The sequence below is a fragment of the Tursiops truncatus genome, chromosome 4, assembly GCF_011762595.2.
Source record: "Tursiops truncatus isolate mTurTru1 chromosome 4, mTurTru1.mat.Y, whole genome shotgun sequence".
NCBI classification, from domain to species: Eukaryota; Metazoa; Chordata; class Mammalia; order Artiodactyla; family Delphinidae; genus Tursiops; species Tursiops truncatus.
In genome coordinates this window covers 17,389,484-17,411,221 of record NC_047037.1, presented here as the reverse complement: position 1 = coordinate 17,411,221, position 21,738 = coordinate 17,389,484, and the positions used below count along the sequence as shown (strand labels likewise).

Here is a 21,738-nt window from a genome sequence, read left to right as displayed (position 1 = left end):
AGTGAGTCGAAGTCCCTCCAACCAAGACTCTAGTAAAGAGAAATTACCTTTTAAGACATGTGCCTTTTAAAAAATTATTGAAGTGTAGTTGATTTACAATACTGTGTGCCTTTTAATTGTTGGGTGGCTTTCAGAGCACCATAGCTATTCCCCAGGGTCTCTACCGCCATTGTGTGATACTGTCCTGTAGGACCCACAGGGGACACTTTCTGGAGGTTTCTGACAGGGTCATCCAGTTGGCCTTGGGCTCCTTTGGACTTTCCAAACAGGCCAGTGAGTCCCAGCTCTGGGCATGACACGGCAGGGGTGTCTGGTTATCTAAGGGGGTACGGGGGAATCACAGAGTCTGTAAATCAAAGTGTAAGTTTATTGAGTTTGCATTTTTATCAGCAAGAGGGTGTTTTCCTGAGTGGGAATTTTCTCCTGGAAGCCAGGGCCCCAGGCCTGCCCAGCCTTTCTCTCTGTCCTTTAGCTTCAAGGAACAGGTACCTCTTCTCTACATTGACCAGCACTGCTCTGTCCCTTGTCACTTGGAGGAGGGGGCTTATCTGCTGAAGCAGACATCTGCCCTGAGCCATGAACGACTGCCATGAGCCATGATGAAGGGGGTTGAGAATGGGAGGACCACCAGATCACACCCCGAGCACCCAAATAGCACAGGCTCCTAACATCTAAATAGAAGGGGTCAGGGGCAGCAAGGCAGTTAGAAAAACAGGGCTGATGGCTTGGGACTGCTCTTGAAGCAGCATTTCTCTAAACCATCACCCTTTTTACTTATACTGGGTCTTGTTGGAAGGGGAAAGGTTGAGGAAAATTGAGAGAGGTTAAGCTCTCTGCTCCCCAGCCTCTCCCCGGCCAGTTGTTTGGGTTTCCATTAGGTACATGATCGGGACAATACCCACTGTAATGGCAGGCTAGTGTATTCCTCCTAGCTGGTTCATGCTGGCGCTGCCGCCAGTGTGGACCCCTCCTCCCTCCACCAGGGCTGAGACGGGCAGACCTCCCCATCTCACCTCCCTCCCTGCAAATGGGCCCCCAGAGAGGAGAGGCATTGCCCCGGGGTTGTGTGCTGTGTGAGTCACCAGCCAAAGCGATCAACCTTGAATGCTTGTCAAGTGACATGAGGGCAGCTGCTCTGAAGGAGTAGACGGGACCTCCAGAGCACAAGACGCGTAAACTGTAAAGTGAGCACAGAGGGAAGGTACCCTCCTGTTCCGTGTCCACTGCCAGCTCTGCCCCAAAGGACCCAGCTTTCACAGCTTCTTGCCGTTCTCTCCCACAGCATAACAAGCACCAATGTTCTGGGGGCTGAGGGTGTGTACGGACACCGGGAAAGGAGCCCCCAACCGTGGTGTTGTGTTTGCCGCTCTGCAGCCAGCAGGCGGCCCCGAGTCCCAGAGGGAATGTGAGACAGTGGCTGCCACCTGGGGTGGGAGGTCGGACACAGTGCGATGATTGTTTTCCCGGGGCCTCTGATCCCCACAGAGAACGTCCTGGCCATATCCCTCTTGGAAGTGTTACTCTCAGGCCATGTGTCACAAATGTTTCATCTGAGAGAAGAGAAGGGGACAGCTTAAGTGCTGTCCTCTGAGGGTCCAGGTTGCATCTTCTTGTATTTTTGTGTTCCACCCAGTTTGCGGGGGTCAGCAGTCCTCCTCTACTTCCCATCAGGAAGATTGTTAGTTTGCCTATTAGGTTGTCACTGAGGTTTCAGTTGCCACTCTGAGTCATCTCTGTTTACAGAACAGAGAACAACCAGGGAGTTGTTTTCTAAAGAAGAAAGCTTCGTGTTAGAAGTTTTTCAAAACTCTGAGAAGAGAGAGAGGGATCCAGTGGGACTCTGGGGACTTCCAGGGCCTCAGGCCAGTTACCCTTGGCGGTGAAGTTCCTTGTGCTTTCCTGCTCACTCCTAGAGGAGCTGCTCTGAAGAAGCAGACGGGACCACGAGATGCTTCTGTATTTAACTGTTTCGTGACGACTTCCAGAACTAGGCTCCACTAGCCCGTTACTGAAATAAGCATCCTCTTCGTCACTAGACTGACTTGTAGTCTTCTAGAAATTCTCCAGCTATATTTCCTGAATGAAGGTAGAGAGACTAACATCTGGAAATGAAGGGAGTGTTCTGATGTCAGCCTGTGGGTTGCAGGTCACCATCAGAGCAAGTTATTTCTCAGGTAGACAGACAGTTGTTTTTTTCTTGTAAATTGTTCCCAAAGAGAAAAAAGTATTTTTTAAAACCAGCACTGTCAAAACCTCTTGTATGGCGGCTGAGTACCGAGCAGCTGTGGTGAGGGGCCTGGCGGTGTGTTCTCTGTCATTCTCTGCCTCTTCCTGAGCGCTTTCTCGAGGGCAGCAGGTGGAGGATAGAGGAACGGTCAGTTCTAGGCTCACTTGTGGCCTTTGGTTAGCGGCAGATCAATTTCATGGGTAATTCAGGAAAAAAAAAAATTGACTTGAGTCATGCTTTTGTGACAGACCAAAACCCAAGATGACAGTGATATCGCTGTAATCCCAGAATGTAATATAATTTCATAATTGGGAATTAGTGCTTGAAAACACTAAAAACTTAGAAGCAACAGCCCCAATGAGTCATTCTGCGTCAAGTTTACTAGGAAGAATCATTTTTCACGATTTCTCAGTGGTCCCAGCAATTACGTCTGTTGAAAGTACTGTGTTTCTTCTTTTTTCCTCTTAGAAGTTTATACATTTTGACCAATAGGCATGGATAGTAAGAGTGTGCTTTAAATGACTTTAAAAAAGTGCATTGATACACTTTATCAATGCTCATTTAATGCACTATCATTTTAGGAAAATGATTCCAGCTCTATTTTCTGGTACCTGTGGCAACAAATGTGCAGATATATCAGAAATAGTATTTGTTTGTATTAAAATATATTCCCCGTGCCTTCCAATTCCTACCTGACGGAGCAGGCATTTTGCACTCTGGTGTGGATACGGAGTAACAATTTGTCCATTCTAGTCAACTGTCTTGACTACACGGGCGAAGCAATTTCCCACCAGGTTAAACAACCTTCCAAAGCCTTCTTTCTGCTCCCCTGACTTCCTGGCCTGTATCCTTAGTACGTAGTTTGTAAACATTATCACAGAGGGTTTGGTACTTTAATTTGTGCATCTAAAAGGTTGGACAGAATTAACCATGTCTGCCCTTCAGTACATTAGATCTGCAGCTACGTTAGTTGTCTCTGGGTCTTTAGATTTTGCAAAAGGGAACTGAAATCCAGCAAATCGTATCAGAAGCCCGTTCAAAAAGTGAACAAAAAAGCAAATGAAAACCACCCAGAACGACGTGGTGTACTTTTCACTTTGTGTTTTGTAGGCATAAGTCCCTTCTTTGTAATTTGCAATTTTTTCTGAGAGGCGGTGGATTTTCACTTCAGAGGCAAACAGTATCATGACAAGACAGCCGCAGGAGCCTGCAAGAGAAAGAACAAACAGCATGTTGGGACAAATATTTCCTGATTGTAAGGGACAGGAAAGACGGTTTGTGTGCAAACTAAAGAAAGCCTTTTCCCGTTATCCTCATGTGCATTCTTCTGCAAAAATATATTTCAAATTTTTAATCCCGAGCCTGGTTCTCCAACCAATGGCTGGTAGTGCCCGGGTTATGGTTCTGCGTGAGAAGACTTTCGGGGGTGGTGTGAGTAGAATCATGCCGATCTTACAGCGACCGGGAGACGTTCCACTTTGCGCGAGGAGAAGGCTGAATTGCTGGGCACCTTAAAAGCACAGTGGTGGAATCAGGCTATAAAGCAGCCACTGCTATGGTGTGGCTTCAAAAGAACAATTTCTCTGTACTTCACAGGTCATGCAGAATAAATGGCAGTCATCCAGCCCCCTTGTGAAAGGGCTGAGGGTTTCCTTCAGAAGGCTTACATGGCTTCTCCCCCTCCTTGGGCTCCCACCTGGCCACAGCTGCCCAGATGTGTACCTGAGCAAAGGCAGCCATGGATAAGGTGTCAAGGCGGAGAGTATCTGTTCTCCTTGTTTGTAATAGAACTCAGGATTTTTACCTGGGCATGTGGCTGACTTGAATGAGGGCTACATTGGTTGAGGGGGGCTGGGATGTAGGGGCCAGAAAGTTTCCTTGAAGTGTGCAGTATTAGGAGCCTGCACTCTCTTTCCCCTGTCCTCCTTCCTGTAGCTGAAATATGGATGCAATGGCTGGAGCACCAGCAGACGTTTTGGACAAGGTGGCCTTAGAAATGGAAGACATATATTATGGAAAAACAGGAAGGGAGGAATTTTGGATATCAGACATTGGGAGCCACCAGTGTCTTCAGTGGACTTTAACCTCTAGATTTTTGTGTGAGAGAATAATAAACATGTATTTTTTTAACCCATTATTATTTAATTAATTAATTTATTTTTGGCTGTGTTGGGTCTTCGTTGCTGCGCATGGGCTTTCTCTAGTTGGGCGAGCGGGGGCTACTCTTCGTTGTGGTGCGTGGGCTTCTTATTGCGGTGGCTTCTCTTGTTGCGGAGCACAGGGTCCAGGTGCGCGGGCTTCAGTAGTTGTGGCACGTGGGCTCAGTAGTTGTGGCTTGTGGGCTCTAGACCTCAGGCTCAGTAGTTGTGGCGCACGGGCTGAGTTGCTCCGCAGCATGTGGGATCTTCCCGGCCAGGGCTCGAACCCGTGTCCCCTGCACTGGCAAGCGGATTCTTAACCACTGTGCCACCAGGGAAGCCCTATTATTATTATTATTATTATTTTCCCCTTATTTATCACTCATTGGTAACCTACTCTAATCTTAAGTGGTGTGGCTGTGGCCTGGATGAGATCTCTGCAGGACAGGAGCACGTCATATTGAGTGGTGCCTGGAAACTCTAATAGTCCCTCTCCCGTGAGGATGGAGAATGAGAGCCCCCCAGATGGGTGGATGGCACGGGGGCAGAAGCAGGTGGCAAGAGGGGCAGAGTCAGGGGCATTGAGGAGAGCCGGGGCTCCCAGGGCTCCCACGGCTACATCTGCATCCTAGGCCATCACAGTGGGGTGCTAGTTAACAGGAAACTTGCTGAGATGGTTTTCAGACTTTGGTCAAACCAATTTGGGTTCAAACCCTGATTCCGCTAGTAGCTTTGTGAAAGTCGCCAATTTTAACCTCCAAGCCTCCACTTCCTTGTCTATAAAATGTGGACAATAAAGATGATTCAAGATTAACATTTGGTATTAGAATTGGCACATAGAAGTGCTCACTAACTGGTAGCTGTTCCTCTGGTTTTTATGTATTTTTTCATCTTGCAAGTCTTCGTTCCACCACACGCCAAAAAAACCCCTGAATCCATCAGATAGGCCACGCCAGAGAACGTACTGACACTATAGCGCCTCGTTCCTCCACATGCTCTCCCATTAGGTTTATGACTCCTTGAGGAGGGGTAAGTGCTTTTGCCTTCAATTACAGTTAATTCAAATGCCCTGGGAGCAGCAACATAGTGGCTTAAGTTCCCATTCATTAATTCACTCATTCATTTATTCCATGAGACTTATTACGGGCCAAGCATGGGAATAGTGGTGGAGATTTCAACATTAAAGAAAATGCAGATGGTTTCTGCTGTAACAGAGAGTATAATCGGGCAGGGAACTCAGATAAAACAGTTGTAAACCAATTGCAGTGGGTGTCATAGTAAGGGAGGTGCAGGTAGCTATTACTGAGTAGGTGGGCAGCATCCTAGAAGGTCCTTTGGAAGTAGCTGTAGGAAAAGTTAGCAAAGGGAGGTTGGGCCGTGTGGGGAGAACGCTCCAGACATGAGGTGCTACCATGCAAACGATGTTCCCATTCCTTTTCCGAAGGCTGGGTTTGGGTTGGTAAGATGGGGGTGGGGTTGGTTTGGGGGTGAGGAGGAAAGGTGAAATTCTATTTCTTCTGTGAGAATTTCACCTGGGACTGGCTCCCGCCACCATCATACATCCCCAAGTAATTAAGTGATATAATTTTCTTGAAACGTCACTTCCCACCAGCCTTGGAGAATATTCCTTTGTAAAAATTGTCAGCCTATTTTTGTATTCTGAGCTTAAAACCAGAGCTCTCCCCTGGCAATACTGTATTATTCCTTTATTGTTAGATCCAACAAAAAGGCTGAGATGCTGTTTTCTCTTTATCTTTTATTTGAAAATTGTGGAGAAAATGCCATCGCTTTTACCATGAGAACCTCTTTGTGTGAGGAGATGGTGAATTTCAGACAGAAGCGAAACACTGTATTTCCCTGGTGCTTGAAAGGAAAATTCAAGCTCGGTTCTCTTTTTCAAGTTGTTAAATATTTTAAAGGTACTGCTTTGTTAAGGAGAAAGCATCACACTGAGACTGCATTTCAAATTCTTAAAGTAAAAGTTGCTTGGGTATCTAAGACCCATAGCCCTTCACTGGAGCTAATACTTCAAGCATGCAAGCTCCCCAAACACGATATAGTTGTTAAGAGGACGGTCTGAGGTTCTGCTCTTGGAGTCTGGGGTTGTCCGTGAGGTCAACTTGGTCATTTCAGAGTCAGAGCATGGAAACCCAGCCTGAGTCTCTGCCAACACCTCAGTGACGCTAGGACACGCGGAGGGAAACAACTCAGTGTGAATTTAGGATATTTTTGCCTCTCTCTGTCCCTGGCTCTAAATGAAACGTGGGACCACCAATACCTATTTATGGATTATGGACCAAAAGATACCCAAGAAGGGGCTTCCCTGGTGGCGCAGTGGTTGAGAGTCCGCCTGCCGATGCAGGGGACGCGGGTTCATGCCCCGGTCCGGGAAGATCCCACATGCCACGGAGCGGCTGGGCCCGTGAGCCATGGCCGCTGAGCCTGCGCGTCCAGAGCCTGTGCTCCGCAACGGGAGAGGCCACAACAGTGAAAGGCCCGCGTACCGCAAAAAAAAAAAAAAAAAAAGATACCCAGAAAGAGTTTCTGTTTGTGGCCTGGCTGCTGGGGACATGAAGAGAGGTGTGTAAGGGATGTGAGTGGTGGTGGGAACAGGGCTCAGCACGTTTTCCGGTCTGGCCCTTCGCTTCCAGCAAGGGGGCTCCTGCTATGGGTCCCACATTTAGAGGGTCCTGCTCTCTCTCCTGTTGACACCCCTCCCCACAGGGTGAGGAATGCTTGATGTCAGTGGGATGGGGCCATCTGGAGTCCCTGACCCCATGCCAGATGGTACCCCTGGGACCCAGGAATTTCCTCCACAAACAGCCCTGAGCACACTTCCTGGGCTGGCACGAGCATCTTCCCTGGGTCCATTTACACAGGGGTGGATTTTGTGGCTTCTGCTGTAGGCCTGAGGGTGGCCAAGGAACGGCTGTTTGGGGGGCATGGTCAGAGCTCAGATACGCGGTGGAGTGTCCACACACTTATGCTCGAGGCCCTTTACGGCGTGGATGGAACCAGCCACGGGAAGAGAGACGAATAGACAGGGCTCGGCCCTCCTCTCATCACCACATCAGCTGCAGAATTCCCAGGGCTCAAGAAGTCTAAATCTGAATCTGGCCTCCAGGTCCAGGTCCTAGAGAGACGTGTGTCAAGGGTGAAGGATAAACATGTTTCACTGAACAGTCTATTAGCTTATAACTTTTAAATGATGAGACGCGTGGTATGTGGGCTTTCATTCGTGATCTTGCCCAAGGGTTAGGAGGATCAAGCCTGCATGCTTCCTCCCAGTTACCCATGTCCCCCAAGAGCCCAAACTCAGCTGGGGCCATTTGGACAGATTTCCCCCTTGTCTGTCTATCTGACCAACACTGCTGCAGCTCATAAGAAAGGTTAAAGTTTACACCAAATTTAGGGAAACCTGACAAACCTTGCTCAAGCTAGAATTTGGAATATAACCGGGCATACGAGGTTTTGCTGCCGGGTGTCTTACTCAAAGACGAGCCATTTTCCTTTCATGTGTTTGATTTCCCCACCATCTGGCTGGTACCGTAGTGTTTTTTTTTTTTTTTTCCCCCTTCTCCTTTTAATGACTTTGATTACTGAGTTAATTTCTGACTGAATAGGAGAGCTGAGTTATAGGGCTGTCACACCATGAATTATAAGTCAATTAACAAACATGTGTCATGTACTAGACACTACACACTCAGGGCTCTCCTCTGGCAGCTGAGACTACAGAATCGGTCACCTCTCCCCCCCAGTCCCTTACAATATAGGGAATGAAGCTCACAGCCAACAAGAAAGCTGCTTCTTTATCCCTCGGTGACCCCTGAGAGTGACTATACTTTATGGGTGGGAAGATCCTGCCAGGGTCCATGGGAGTCTAGGGTACCATGGGTTTCAGTAGACATGTGTTCTCAAAGGTGAAAAACACCTCTGAAACTTTCTCCTATTATCACTAAGATTGCATCTGGGAAATAGTAAATTAGAATTTCTATTCCATTTAAAGTAATGGCCAAGATTTCCAGAAAGCTAACATGTCATCTTTAAACTCTCTTAGAGATGATGAGTGGAAGAAAGATTTGCCCCTCCCAAATATACCACTTCAACAGATTGATTATTTTGAATTAAAGTTACTTAAGAAACAACTAGTGCAAGAAGGACACTCTGACCTTCCTCTGTCTCCCTGAAATCAGGAAATAAATTTCCCATATGAAGCGTACCCTCCCTGCACCTGGAGGGTAGAAGGCATCCTTAACACCAGAGATAGGGAATTCAGGGCCGAGATGGCTGTATAAACAAACCTTGCTACTTCTTCACTAATTTACTACCCCAAGCCCAAACTACTTTGGTCAGTTTTTCACAAATTTATTGTTTCTTTGTCTGAAAGGTATAAACGCGGCCTGCTTGGGTCAGTTCTTTGAGTCTCATATTTTATGAGCTCCTGTACGTATGAAACGAAATTTGTTCTTCTCCTGTTAACCTGTCTTATGTCAATTTAATTACGAGGCAGCCAAAGAACCTGGAAGGGAAGAGTGAAAACTTTTTCTCCCCTACAATGACAACTGTTAGAGGCATTCCATTTCCTCCACAGAATGATAAGTTGAAGATTTCCTTCTTTAAGGAGTCTTGAGAGACGATACATGGGGTTGAAAAGGCCACTTCAGGTGTAAGTGCTAATTTTCTGTGAAATTATGTAATCTCACTAGAAAGTCAGTTATCATTGGTGAGATCTCCAGCAATGATTTCTTCCCCAAATGGAAGCTGCTCCAATTCCAAACTGCTTTAGAGACCAATGGCTACCATCTAGACTAGTAAAGCAAGCTAATATCTAAGAGTAGATTTTGAGGTCATAATGGAGAGCAATTTGGTCCTGTATTTCCAAAGAGCAGGTGAGGAGGAAGTTATAACACCAGCTGGGTTCAGCTTTTCCCCTTCTTCTGTGATATAATGTCTTCTGTAATGGAGAGTTGAAGAGCCCATATCTAACTTAAGTTTTACAGATGTCATGTTAGTGAGAAGAGTGATTCATGCAAAGATCTTTTTCTCATTGGAACTGATTTTCAGAAAAGGAGATTGTCACGTGTTACTAGAAAATATGTAGAGCTGCTTCTGTTTTATTCATTTACCAACAAATACTTATTGGATGCTGACTGAACTATTCTGGGCACTGGGGATACAGCACTGAATGAAGCAGACAAAAATCCCTATCTTCATGGAGCTCTCAGTGGTAGAGAGAGTGGAGAGAGAGGCTATAACAACATAAGTAATTCCATTCTGTAGTTTATCAGAGTGTGATGTGTACTAAGGAGAATAAAATAAAGCAGGGAAGAGGGATGGCCTGGGGAAGATGACACTTTAGTGCCTCTTGAAGAAGTCGGGGGTGAGAAGGTAGGTATTGGAGGGGAAGAGCATTTCAAGCTGAGGGAACAGAGAGTGCAAAGGGAACCAGGGGATTTGAGCAGAGAGAAGAAGAGAACCAGGCGGAGGGGAGTAAGAGGTGAGGTATGTGTGCGGGTTTCTAGGGTGGGCACAGCAAGTGCTACTTTGGTGGTTGTAGCAAGGACTTGGGTTGTGACTCTAAATGAAACACAGGGGAGACACTTGTGCATGTTCTGAACAGGACAGGAGTCTCTTTGCAGTTGTGACAGGACAAGATTGAGCGTCTCCTTGCACCAGATCATGCACGGCCGGGCCCCGTGCAAAGTGAGTTCAACAGTCCTTCTGTCGCGTCCTTGCCGTGAATGACTTGAATGCAATCCCGTCACTACGGTTCTGCCCCTTCAGATGCTGCCCTGTATCTCAAAACAAAATTCCTTGTCCATTGACCATCACGGGCTGGCTAATATTACTTCTCTTCCTTCTGTGGCCTCCTTCCAAAGTTTATGCTGAGAAACTAGTCTTTTTGTTGCTGACTTTTCCTACGACCAATCCTATCCTTCCTCAGGCTCTGTGGCTTTAATGCCCAGGTGTCCCTGGATCTTTCTCAGACTCTGAACAACAGCTCCTCCATAAGGACTGAAGTGGAACTAAGTTGCAGATGGTTTTTCACCAACAGTTGCAGAATAATATGCCCTAGACTTATTACAGAGGCCAGGGTGTGATTAATACTGAAACTGATGTATGACGTGAAGCACCCTTCTGTCCCTGTGCTGCTCTTTATTTTCCTGTCTTCTTGTTTTACGTATGACTGAGCTTATGTATGTTCCATGCCACGGCTGTAATTGTCGTAATTAATTATGTCCACATTAGGAGTATCCCCTTTTTAAAGAAAGGCCGTTGTTTTCTTTGTTTGCCTTGCTTGGTGTAACTCAAACATGATGCTACATGTAAGACAAGGCATAATAAATACGCTTTGCAATAAGTCCACATTTCGGTGCTTTCCATCGCCTCTAAAAGGCCTGAACCGATACATTTCATAGCATCCTCAGGGAATATTCCCTGAACTGTCTAGGATGTCCCACTAAGGATCCATGGCAAGTCTTCCACGTAACCTGCCCTCTTACATGCATATGTGGGGTAGACTCTCTATCATCAATTGGGAACCTTCTCGAATGGAATGTGTAAAAGGCATATATCAGTGCTCCAGCGTGAAACTATGGGTCTAGCTGCTGCTATACTCAGCTCCTCCTATTTGGGCACCTGCTCTTTCTCCACCTCCTTAATTTGAGGGCCTCTCTCTCTCCTACTGTGTTATAAACCTTGAGGAAAGTGTTTTTCTCCCTGTTTTCCCCATTCTGCCTTCCCCTGCCACCCTTCCCTCCCTCTCATTGACTCTCTCAGGTGGCCTCCCTTTCCCATACTTCATTGTTGATCTGTACTCTTTTTTTTTTTTAACTTTTAATTGGAGTAGAGTTGATTTACAATGTCGTGTTAGTGTCTGGTGTACAGCAAAATGATTCAGTTATTTATATATATATGTATGTATGTATATATATTCTTTTTCATATTCTTTTCCATTATGGTTTATTACAGGATACTGACTATGGTTCCCTGTGCTCTACAGTAGGCCTTGCTGTTTATCTGTTTGTTTGTTTGTTTGTTTTTGTGGTACGCGGGCCTCTCAATCTTGCAGCCTCTCCCGTTGCGGAGCACAGGCTCCGGACGCACAGGCTCAGCGGCCACGGCTCACGGGCCCAGCCGCTCCGCGGCATGTAGGATCTTCCCGGACCGGGGCACAAACCTGCGTCCCCTGCATCGGCAGGCGGACTCTCAACCACTGCCCCACCAGGGAAGCCCTGTTTATCTGTTTTATATCTAGTTGTCAGTATCTGCTAATCCCAGACTCCTAATTTATCCCTTCCCTACCCCCTTCCCCCTTTGGTAACCATAAATTTGTTTTCTATTGTTGGCCTGTACTCTTGAACCATCCCCCTCTTGTAGCCTCTGGGACACCACGTCTCTTGATTTTCCTTCATCCTCTCCAGACACACCTAGTCAGTGTCCTTTGCTGCCTCCTTCTCCTCTTTCTTCTCAACCCCAAAATTAACTGATGGTGTTATTCAGGGATTGGTCCTAGGCCAATTTTTCTCTATCTACATTCTCTTCCTAGATGATCTCACCCATGTTCATTGCTTTGAGTGATATCTATATCCTGACAACTCTTAAATTTATGTTTTTTGTCTAGACCTCTTCTCTGAGCTCCAGACTCATATATCTGACTGTCTACTTGAAATGTCCTCTTGAACATCTCATAGGATCTCAAACTTGACATGCCCTAAATGGAACACTTGATTTCTAATGCTAAGCTCCTCTCCTCACTTCTTTTTTGCCCTAAACTCTAAGCCTGTTCCTCCCCTGTCTTATTCAGCTGGGTTAATGCCACCACTGTCTACTAATTGCTTAAGCTACTTACAAAACATTTTGCTTTTAGAATACATTTTAGAATACATTCATCTCTCTCCATCTCCAATGCAATAGCCTAGTCTTTCACCAGACATTTCTTAAAAGGGAAATCAGTTGGACTTCCCTGGCGGTGCAGTGGTTAAGAATCTGCCTGCCAATGCAGGGGACACGGGTTCGAGCCCTGGTCCGGGAAGATCCCACATGCCAGGGAGCTACGAAGCCCATGTGCCGTAACTACTGAGCTTGCGCTCTAGAGCCTGAGAGCCACAACTACTGAGCCCATGTGCCACAACTACTGAAACCCACGCGCCTAGAGCCCGTGCTCCACAACAAGAGAAGCCACAGCAATGAGGAGCCCGTGCTCCACAACAAGAGAAGCCACAGCAATGAGAAGCCCGTGCACCACAACGAAGAGTAGACCCCGTTCGCCGCAACTAGAGAAAGCCCATGCGCAGTAATGAAGACCCAATGCAGCCATAAATAAATAAATTTATAAAAAATTAAAAGGTAAATCAGCTATCAGACAGCTTCTTAAGGACTTTCAGAAGTGTCTCATTGCAATTAGAATCCATTCTGAAAGACTTGCCGTGGCTTTTGAGGTCTGACATTAACTGACGTCAACTGATCTAATTTTTTTTTTTTTTGGCCATTTTCCCCTCACTGCCTGTTCTCTAGCCACATGGGCCTTCTTTCAGTGCCTACAACAAGCTGGCCTCTTTCCCTAGCATCCTCATGTGTGTTTTTTCCTCTCCTTGGGAAGTTCTCTGAGGATCCTTAGCTCTTTTGTATCTTTAGAACTCAGCTACCTGGAGTAGCCTTTGCCGACCGCCATATCAAGACCCGATCTTCCCTTCCCTTCATTCTCTGTCATGACAGCCTGTTCATCACCATTATTGTGATCTTTAATTCCCTGTGTAAACTTCTGTTGACTCTCCCTCTAGATTTTAGCCTCCACGAAGGCAGGACTGTGTGCCTGATGGGTTGTGGTAACACCAGTACCTCTCGTAATGGCTGCTACGTGGTGGCACTCAGTCAGCGTTTGTTGAATAAATGAAATGAGTGCACCTGTATCAGTGGTTCTTGACACTGGTCACACATTAGAATTATTACCTACGAAACCTTAAAAAAAAAGAAAAAAGACCAGTGCCCAGGCTCCACCCCCAGAGACTCCAATTTGTGATGTGGGACCAGCATCAGTATTTTTGGAACTTACTTCTGGTGATTCTAATGCGTGGTCCGGGAAGAGAATCACTGTCCAAAATGAACCATGGGAGATCCTTAAGATATTACTAAAATCCTAACTCAGGGAAAGACTTCTCAGGCCCGGGTTATGATTGACAAGATGAGAAAGAGCAAATTAACTGACTTGGGTGGGTTTCATGGAACAATGATAGTGGGAAGAAAAGTTACATGAAGAAGGCTGAGGAATGTGAACCAGACTGAAGGCCGTGAGAAGTGGAAGAGGCACTTTTCTGGTCCAGGAGGGCCACAGGATATTGGGCTGCAAGGACAAGCAGGCTGTGGTGACAAACCGTTGCTGACCTCATCCAGAAGTTGGCGCCCTTTTTCCTTTTCTCCCTCTGAGGTCTGGCTTGCAGTGCATCAGGGAACTCAAGGAGATGCCCACAGCATTGTTACTCTAGGCAAGCATGCAAGGTCCCAGACAGACAAGCCGGAAGAGCTCCTTTCCCTTCTCTTCCCCCCCAAGGAGGATGCCAAGCCTGGGGGTCCCATCCAGCAGGGAGGTAGACAGCTGAAGAAAGAGCCCTGGTGTGACATCAGCACAAGGAAAGGTGGCATCTTGGGGAACCCAGGGCTGAGTAGGAGGAGAAGAAGAAAAGGGAGGAAGGAGGTTTTCTCTGCTGGCTATGAGGGAGGCCGCCGGGGTAGAGAAACGGGGGAGGAAACTCAGCAGAAGAGAGCTGCCCCAGGGGAAGGAGGTCTCTAGTGAAGTGTGACTCCCACGGGCATTAAGGGACACCCCCCCCCCCCAATACAGGCTCTGGCCTCTGAGTGTGTGATTCATTGCCTCACATTCCGAGTGTTTGTGATAAGGGCCGTGAAATTCCCACCTTTCCACGAGTGGGGTTTACAGCTGGGGTCTCTGTGAATATTACAACTTTCGATAAACTTTTCCAAGCCTCCAGGGGCTTACGGGTACTATATGTAGATCAAAGGGAATGAAGTAGTTAGTCTGTGATTCAAGAGTGACCTGTTACCTCTAGAGGTCACAAACTGTCGGTCCATCTGACCTTCAAACATGTTTCGTTGTCAGGCACAGTTTTTTAAAAATTGTTGAAAATTCTGGTTTTTAAAAATAAGAATTCTTATTTTAAAAATAAGAATGTTAGGGCTTCCCTGGTGGCGCAGTGGTTGAGAGTCCGCCTGCCGATGCCGGGGACACGGGTTCATGCCCCGGTCCGGGAAGATCCCACATGCCGTGGAGCGGCTGGGCCCATGAGCCATGGCCGCTGAGCCTGCGCGTCCGGAGCCTGTGCTCCGCAACGGGAGAGGCCACAACAGTGAGAGGCCCGCGTACCGCAAAAAAAAAAAAAAAAAAGAATTTTTAAAAGAAACAGATAATCTGGAAACACTGGGCCTTTATCCTCTGTGAGACGCAGATCTGGAGCTGGCTCCTTCTTTCCTTTCTCCCTCTCTCTTCCTTCCCTCGTCCACAGACCTTTATTGAGCACCTGCTTTTGCAACAAGTTCAAGGATAAATACAGTACAGTGTGAGCCCAGGGCCTGTGTTCCCGCATATATTTCTGTGCTCAGGTTTTCTCTGCACTAGACTTGGCCAAAAGCCGAGATAAGATCTGGGACTTGGATTAAAGTCTGCATTCTCTGAGTCATCCTGCTTTTCAAATACCGTTAGTTTGGTCGTCCGTTAGAATGGTCAAATAATTTGTCTTCCAAATGGGCTGTTCTCAGTTTCATCCAGAAGCCAGAGTGTGAGATGGCTGTGCCACTTAATAAGCGGTGGTGTCTTGGCATCAAACCAGCTCTTCTTTTCTGTGCTTTGTGATGCAGGGTGCAGACTCCCCCCACTCTGGTTCTGCCTTGTCACCTGCCCCAGTCCTACCAACAGGGAGGATACCAGGGCAGGGGAGGAAGGTCTGGCTGGCCTTGCCACTGGGTAGCACTTCTCTGGGCCTCAGCTGAGGAGTTCCCAAGCCCTTTCCACATTGCCAGAGCTGCCTGCTGCTGTCACATGACAGTGCCACCTCCTCAGAGGTCTGAGACCCAGTGCCCCGAGGCCTCTCCTTAAGCCTCTAGGTTCTGGTAACACTAAACGCTTCCCTGGGTTCCCTAGCCCTAGGGCTGGCCACTGCTTTGTGACATGGCCATCTCTGAGTTACCTCAGCGTCTCCTTGTTTTTCAGTCCTCCAACGTCTATTTAATCAACTCCCTATGGCCCTGGTTCTCAAACCTGAACTTGCATCAGAATTACCTGGAGGGCTTGGTGAAACACAGACGGCTGGGCCCTACTCGAGAGTTTCTGATTCAGGCGGTCTGGGGTGAAGCTGGAGAATTTGCTTTTCTATCAAGATCCCAGGTGATGCAGGTGCTGCTGGTCTGGGGACTCCCCTTGAAGAACCACTCCTGAACATTATATTCCCTCTGTTAAAATAGTGTGTATCCTGTTGTCTAGTTGGTCCCTGGTTGCTTCAAGGGCCTTCACTGAAACGGCACACCACCCAGATCCTCCAGTTTGGTTTGCTGTCGTGGGTGGGGTGAAGTAATCCCAATACCCACTTCTAACCTGACCTTCCCTTGAGATTGAACCGCTGCCTCTGTCTGTCTGTGTGCACCCTGTATTTGCGTTCTAGCTCCTCTGCCCTGATTGCAAAGCTCTTGGCCTTCCTTTACATTATTCTGTTCCCTCTCTTTGGATCTTGTCCCACCGCCTCTGCAGGTCTACTCTGCTAATTCCATCCCATTCGCATCCTGTGCTGTTTAAGTGACCGGCCTAACATCTCCTTCTGGGCTTGCTTTCGCAAGTCAGTGAATACGTATTGAATCGTTTATTGTGTGCAGAGGACCATGCTGGATACTTTCCCTAGCGATCCAAAGATGAGAAGGACTTAGACACTGCCGTCATAGGGTAATCATTTCTGCACAATTGAAACTGTATTATTTGCTTGTGAAAAATATGGAGAAAATATTAGCAGAACCTCCGCTAGAGACAGAACTATTTTGGTTGGGTAAATAATTTGAATAGCAAGATGTAGATGGTGGAAGACCCCAAGAGGTTGAGACAGGCTGAGACCTGGGCCCCTTTGTCTCCTCGAGCAAAAGAATACAAAGAAACTACAAGGGACTAAAAATCACTGCACGCATGTGCACGTGGGGCAAATTATGAACAATAAGATACAAAAAGGTCAGAGCGCAGCTGCCACTTCTGAGTTGCGGGGAGCAAAAGCGGGGTACTGCGCAGGATCCCTTCACACAGCACCACCAAGGGGGTGAGCAGACCACCTGTCACCCCTCCAGCCTGACCCACCGATCTGCTCCCACCCTCACCCCATTTAAGGAACCGGCTCCCCCCACCTCAGCGAGCAAGCTAGGGCACCTGTTACTTGGTGTTACTCCCTTGTGCTTCAGCACAAGTCCCCGTAAAGCCTTGCCTGAATTCCGCATTTTACCAATTTCTATTGATTAAGGAGCCCAAGAACCCAGGTTGGTAACAAAGGGTGCTCAAGTGATCGTGAATAGAGGCTCATATACTGCTTTCTAAGACAAGGGAGCACCCGTTAACTACAAGGCTTTGTTTGATAGAGAGGGAGCTACGAGAGTTTGTGGCTGGAGTTGAATTGTGCAGGGAGAAGGGAGTGGTGTCAAGAGAGGGAAGGGGCCTGGTGGCATGGGGGCTGGCAGCCAAAGGGCAGCTGCAGAGAAGCAGAGAGTCTGATACGGATCTTCAATACACTGTTTGCTGGTGTGAGTTACGTTCTCTCTCATCTCTCCATGAAATCATTAATACGATGACTTGCTTCCTGGGGCTATGACAAAGCATTGAGTCTTTTTTGCAAGTTTGGAGTGGGGTGAAATCAGAGACCTCCCACTGAAGGATGGTGCATGTGAGTTATGTAGACACTTTCGACTTTCTCATCTCTTTCTCTTTCTTGTAAATATATCCTAAGCACCCTGTGGCACTGCCTGGGTTTTATATTGTTTCCCATCAGCCCTAGTTACTGAGCAGGAGGTGTTCATTAATGAACTAATTTTGGGGTTTAGAGTTTTCTCCTTGCCCAGATACACCTACGTAGGCTACACAAAGACCCTATAGGCCTGAATATGGCAACTCATGTGTGGGTGGAACACTGGCTCTTTACTCTTTTCTCATGGCTTTTATTTATTCTTCTGATTAGGAATAAATAAAGGCACATTACTGAATGTTTGGAAATAGTAAAAAGTATGAGAAAAAATGAAAATCACCCATAATTTTACTGCTCAGAGATAACTACTACCAACAGAATACATTCTCTTTCTCTCTCTCTCTCTCTATGTGTGCGTGTGTATATATATATATGTGTGTGTATTTATGTATATATATATATGTGTGTGTATTTATGTATATATATATGTGTGTGTGTATTTATGTATATATATATGTGTGTGTATTTATGTATCTATATATGTGTGTGTGTATTTATGTATATATATATACGTGTGTATTTATGTATATATATATGTGTGTGTATTTATGTATATATATATGTGTGTGTGTATTTATGTATATATATATATGTGTGTGTATTTATGTATATATATATGTGTGTGTATTTATGTATATATATATGTGTGTGTGTATTTATGTATATATATATATGTGTGTGTATTTATGTATATAATGTGTGTGTGTATTTATGTATATATATATACGTGTGTATTTATGTATATATATATGTGTGTGTATTTATGTATATATATATGTGTGTGTGTATTTATGTATATATATATATGTGTGTGTATTTATGTATATATATATGTGTGTGTGTATTTATGTATATATATATATGTGTGTGTATTTATGTATATAATGTGTGTGTGTATTTATGTATATACGTGTGTATTTATGTATATATATATGTGTGTGTATTTATGTATATATATATGTGTGTGTGTATTTATGTATATATATATATGTGTGTGTATTTATGTATCTATATATGTGTGTGTGTATTTATGTATATATATATATGTGTGTGTATTTATGTATATATATATGTGTGTGTGTATTTATGTATATATATATATACGTGTGTATTTATGTATATATATATGTGTGTGTGTATTTATGTATATATATATGTGTGTGTGTATTTATGTATATATATATGTGTGTGTGTATTTATGTATATATATATATGTGTGTGTATTTATGTATATATATATGTGTGTGTGTATTTATGTATATATATACGTGTGTATTTATGTATATATATATATGTGTGTGTATTTATGTATATATATATATATATACGTGTGTGTATTTATGTATCTATATATGGAGGCTATATATATGGAGAGTCTATATACAATATATGTATATATTCTCTATATTTATATATAAAATCAAATTAGGTTCATGTTTATAAAATCTTACATACGGCTTTTTTCACTTAACTTTTTGATACAAGCACTTGTCCTTTTGATTTCATCTTCAAAAATATAGTTCAATGCCTCTAGTCAAATAGATCCCCGGAATGAATTTATTGAACTCCCTATTGTTGGATAAGTATAGTTACCTCCACTCTTTGCTCTCATAGATAGTGCCACCGTGGACATCCACGTATATGTACTGTCACTTTACATTTGAGTAGCTCTGTCTTTTGCACATTGAAAAGCGCATTTATCTTCAGAGATAGGATTCTGTACTCACCGGAAATGAAGCTCAATAGATACAACCCCAGTGGACCATGCAGGGTTTCAAAGGGCTTGCCGAAAGCATTGTACATGAAGAAGGCCGTCCCCACCAGGGTTAAAACGATGAGGATCGTGGAGAAAAGAATGACATTGACGTGGATACTCACTGGGATGGCTTTGAGCAAATCTGGGAAAACTGAAGATAAAACAAAGATTAGAGGAAATTTCGTCAGCGGTCATCTGCAAGTGTAATTTAAAAAAATGAAATCCTTTTTTTTTAACTTCAAAAATCACTAAAATCCTTCAGAGGAATACATTCTCACTTACTAATTTACAAGGGATTTACAAAAAGGTTTAAACATGGGATTATTTTATAGAACTCACCAGTAAAAACTAGCAAAGGGGGAGATTTGAGGGCTTTTTTTTTTTTTTTTTTGCCCTCGCTCATATGTAATTACTTAAATAAACAAGTGCTGGCTTTATAATCAAAATCTATACATTTTGATGACCAAACTTTTAATGACATTTCTCATTAGTCTTTAAAAAAAAAAGGTCTATCTTAACTTGTAATGACATTTTCAGAACTGGGGGAGTTCAAACGTCAGGAGGTTTCTATATTTCCTTTGATACAAAAACAAAAATTGTTTCCTGTCCACACCAAGATTAAAGAATGGGGTATTTTCAGTCAACTTCAATATTTTGATGTAGCACAAGCTGTGGGAAAATAATTTCTGGGGATACAAGAAATATTTTCCATTTAGAAAACATGCCAAATCTATTTCTAGATTTTGCGTTCAGGGCAAGTTTTTCTTGTTTGCAGAAGAGATGAAATACTTTATAAATGTAGGATTTCTCTTATCTGGTGAGTCGTCAGCATGCTTAGCGTCAGTGAATCTGGAAAAACCAAACTGGAGAAGTTTAGTTTAGTCCATTTTAGTTTCCCAGACTTTATTTATTGAGCACCTACTGTGTGCCAGACATTGTTCTAGGCGCTGGAAATAGAGCCATAAAATAAGATAGACAAGGTCCCTGTTGTCTTATGGAGTATATATAACCTAATGGGAGTTGATAGACAAATAACAGGTAAACAAATGAATGTGATAGTTGATTGCCAAAGAAGGCCACCATCAATTCCTTTCCTCCTTTTACAAACATGTCACTTCTGCTTTAAGAGGTAGAAGTTATTCCTCAGTCCCCTTGAACCTGGGCTGGCTTATGACTGCTCTGACCATTTGAATATGGCAGCAGAAATACATGGTGCCACTTTCAGGCCTGGCTTATAAGAGGACCAACCATTTCCACTTCTTTTCTCTTGGAGACTTGAGCTGCCATGCAGGAAGTCCAGTTCTCTGCTGGAAAAGGAGGCCACCCAGAGGAGCACGGGGGCACCAGACAAGGGAGGGAAGAACCTTAGACATCCAGCCCAGAGAAGCCTCCAGATGACTCCAACCCCAGCTGCTGTTTAACTGCAACAGGGAAAGTCCCAATCAAGAACTGCCCAGCCGAACTGGTAAATTTCTGTTTCAAGCCCCTGAGTTTTGAGCGGCTGTTACCCACTGATAACAAGACACTTTCAGAGTGTGATAATGCTGTGGAGAAAGAAAACAGGGTGATGGGGTTTTGAGTGACTGGATGAGTGGATGGGGGTGGTCAGGAAGGTGACACCTGAGCTGACACCTGAATGTTGAGAAGGAAGTGCCTGTATAAAGGTCTGGGGCAGAGCGTTTCAGGGAAGGGGAACGCAGCTGAGGCAGCGGTGTGCCGGTGTGGGCCGCGGTTCCTGGTGAATGAGGTGGAGGAAGAAGTGGGTTTCTGTAGGCTGGGATCAGATTCTCGGCTCCTGCTAGATCCTGGTCTGTTGACGTGGTGGCGGGGGTGGGGGGGGTGGTCTGCCTTTAGGCTGAATTCATTTGGAAGCCACTAGAGGTTTTTTTTTTAAACATCTTTATTGGAGTATAATTGCTTTACAATGTTGTGTTAGTTTCTGCTTTATAACGAAGTGAATCAGTCATACATACACATATGTTCCCGTATCTCTTATTTCCCACTAGAGGGTTTTAAGTAGGAGAGTGACCTAATCTACTTCAGGATGTGAAAAGATCGCTCTGCCTGCTGAGTAATGAGTACACAAGGGAGGGGGAAGGGGGAGGGGGAGGGGATGGAGAGGGGGGAGTGGAGGGGAGGGGAGGGGGAGGGAGAGGCCAAGGGTGGAAGCGGGGATACTGGGGGTGGGTGTGGGGAGGTGGCAGGTATTTACAGTGATAAGAGATGGAGGCCTGGCCTAAGGTGTAGCAGTAGAAGTGGTGAGAGCTTGTCAGATGTGGAGATGGAAGATAGAACTTGTTGAAAGAAAGAAATCGAGGATAACTCCTACTAGAGTAACTGAATAAATGGTGATGCTATTGAGACAGATAAGTAGAAGGAGCAGGTTTGGCCAGGGGAGGGGGAAGTGATGCAAGAGTTCTGTTTTAGATATTTTAAGTTTGAGCTGTGTTTCGGATATCCAAGTAGAGACGACAAGTAGGATTTGTCTGCAGGTCCAGGGAGAGGGTGGAGGTATTTAAGGAGGTGAAACTAGGGTGAGGAAAGCAAGGTACCTAGAGCAAATAGGGAAACTTAAGGAGACAGTCACGCTCTGGGGCCAAGCCTGCCCTTGCACAA

At 45.2% G+C, this 21,738-nt stretch overlaps 1 protein-coding gene across 1 annotated transcript in view; it reads right to left on the bottom strand.

Moving 5' to 3' along the window:
- Positions 1 to 3,168: 3,168 nt before the first annotated feature.
- CLRN1 (clarin 1) overlaps positions 3,169 to 21,738 on the bottom strand; it is a 40,023-nt gene continuing 21,453 nt past the window's right edge. The window contains exons 2-3 of the mRNA XM_004323660.3: positions 19,094 to 19,273; positions 3,169 to 3,434 (exon numbers count right to left, since the gene is read on the bottom strand). Of these exons, the coding sequence (XP_004323708.1) occupies positions 3,169 to 3,434; positions 19,094 to 19,273 (446 nt within the window). The remainder of the gene's footprint in view (positions 3,435 to 19,093; positions 19,274 to 21,738) is intronic.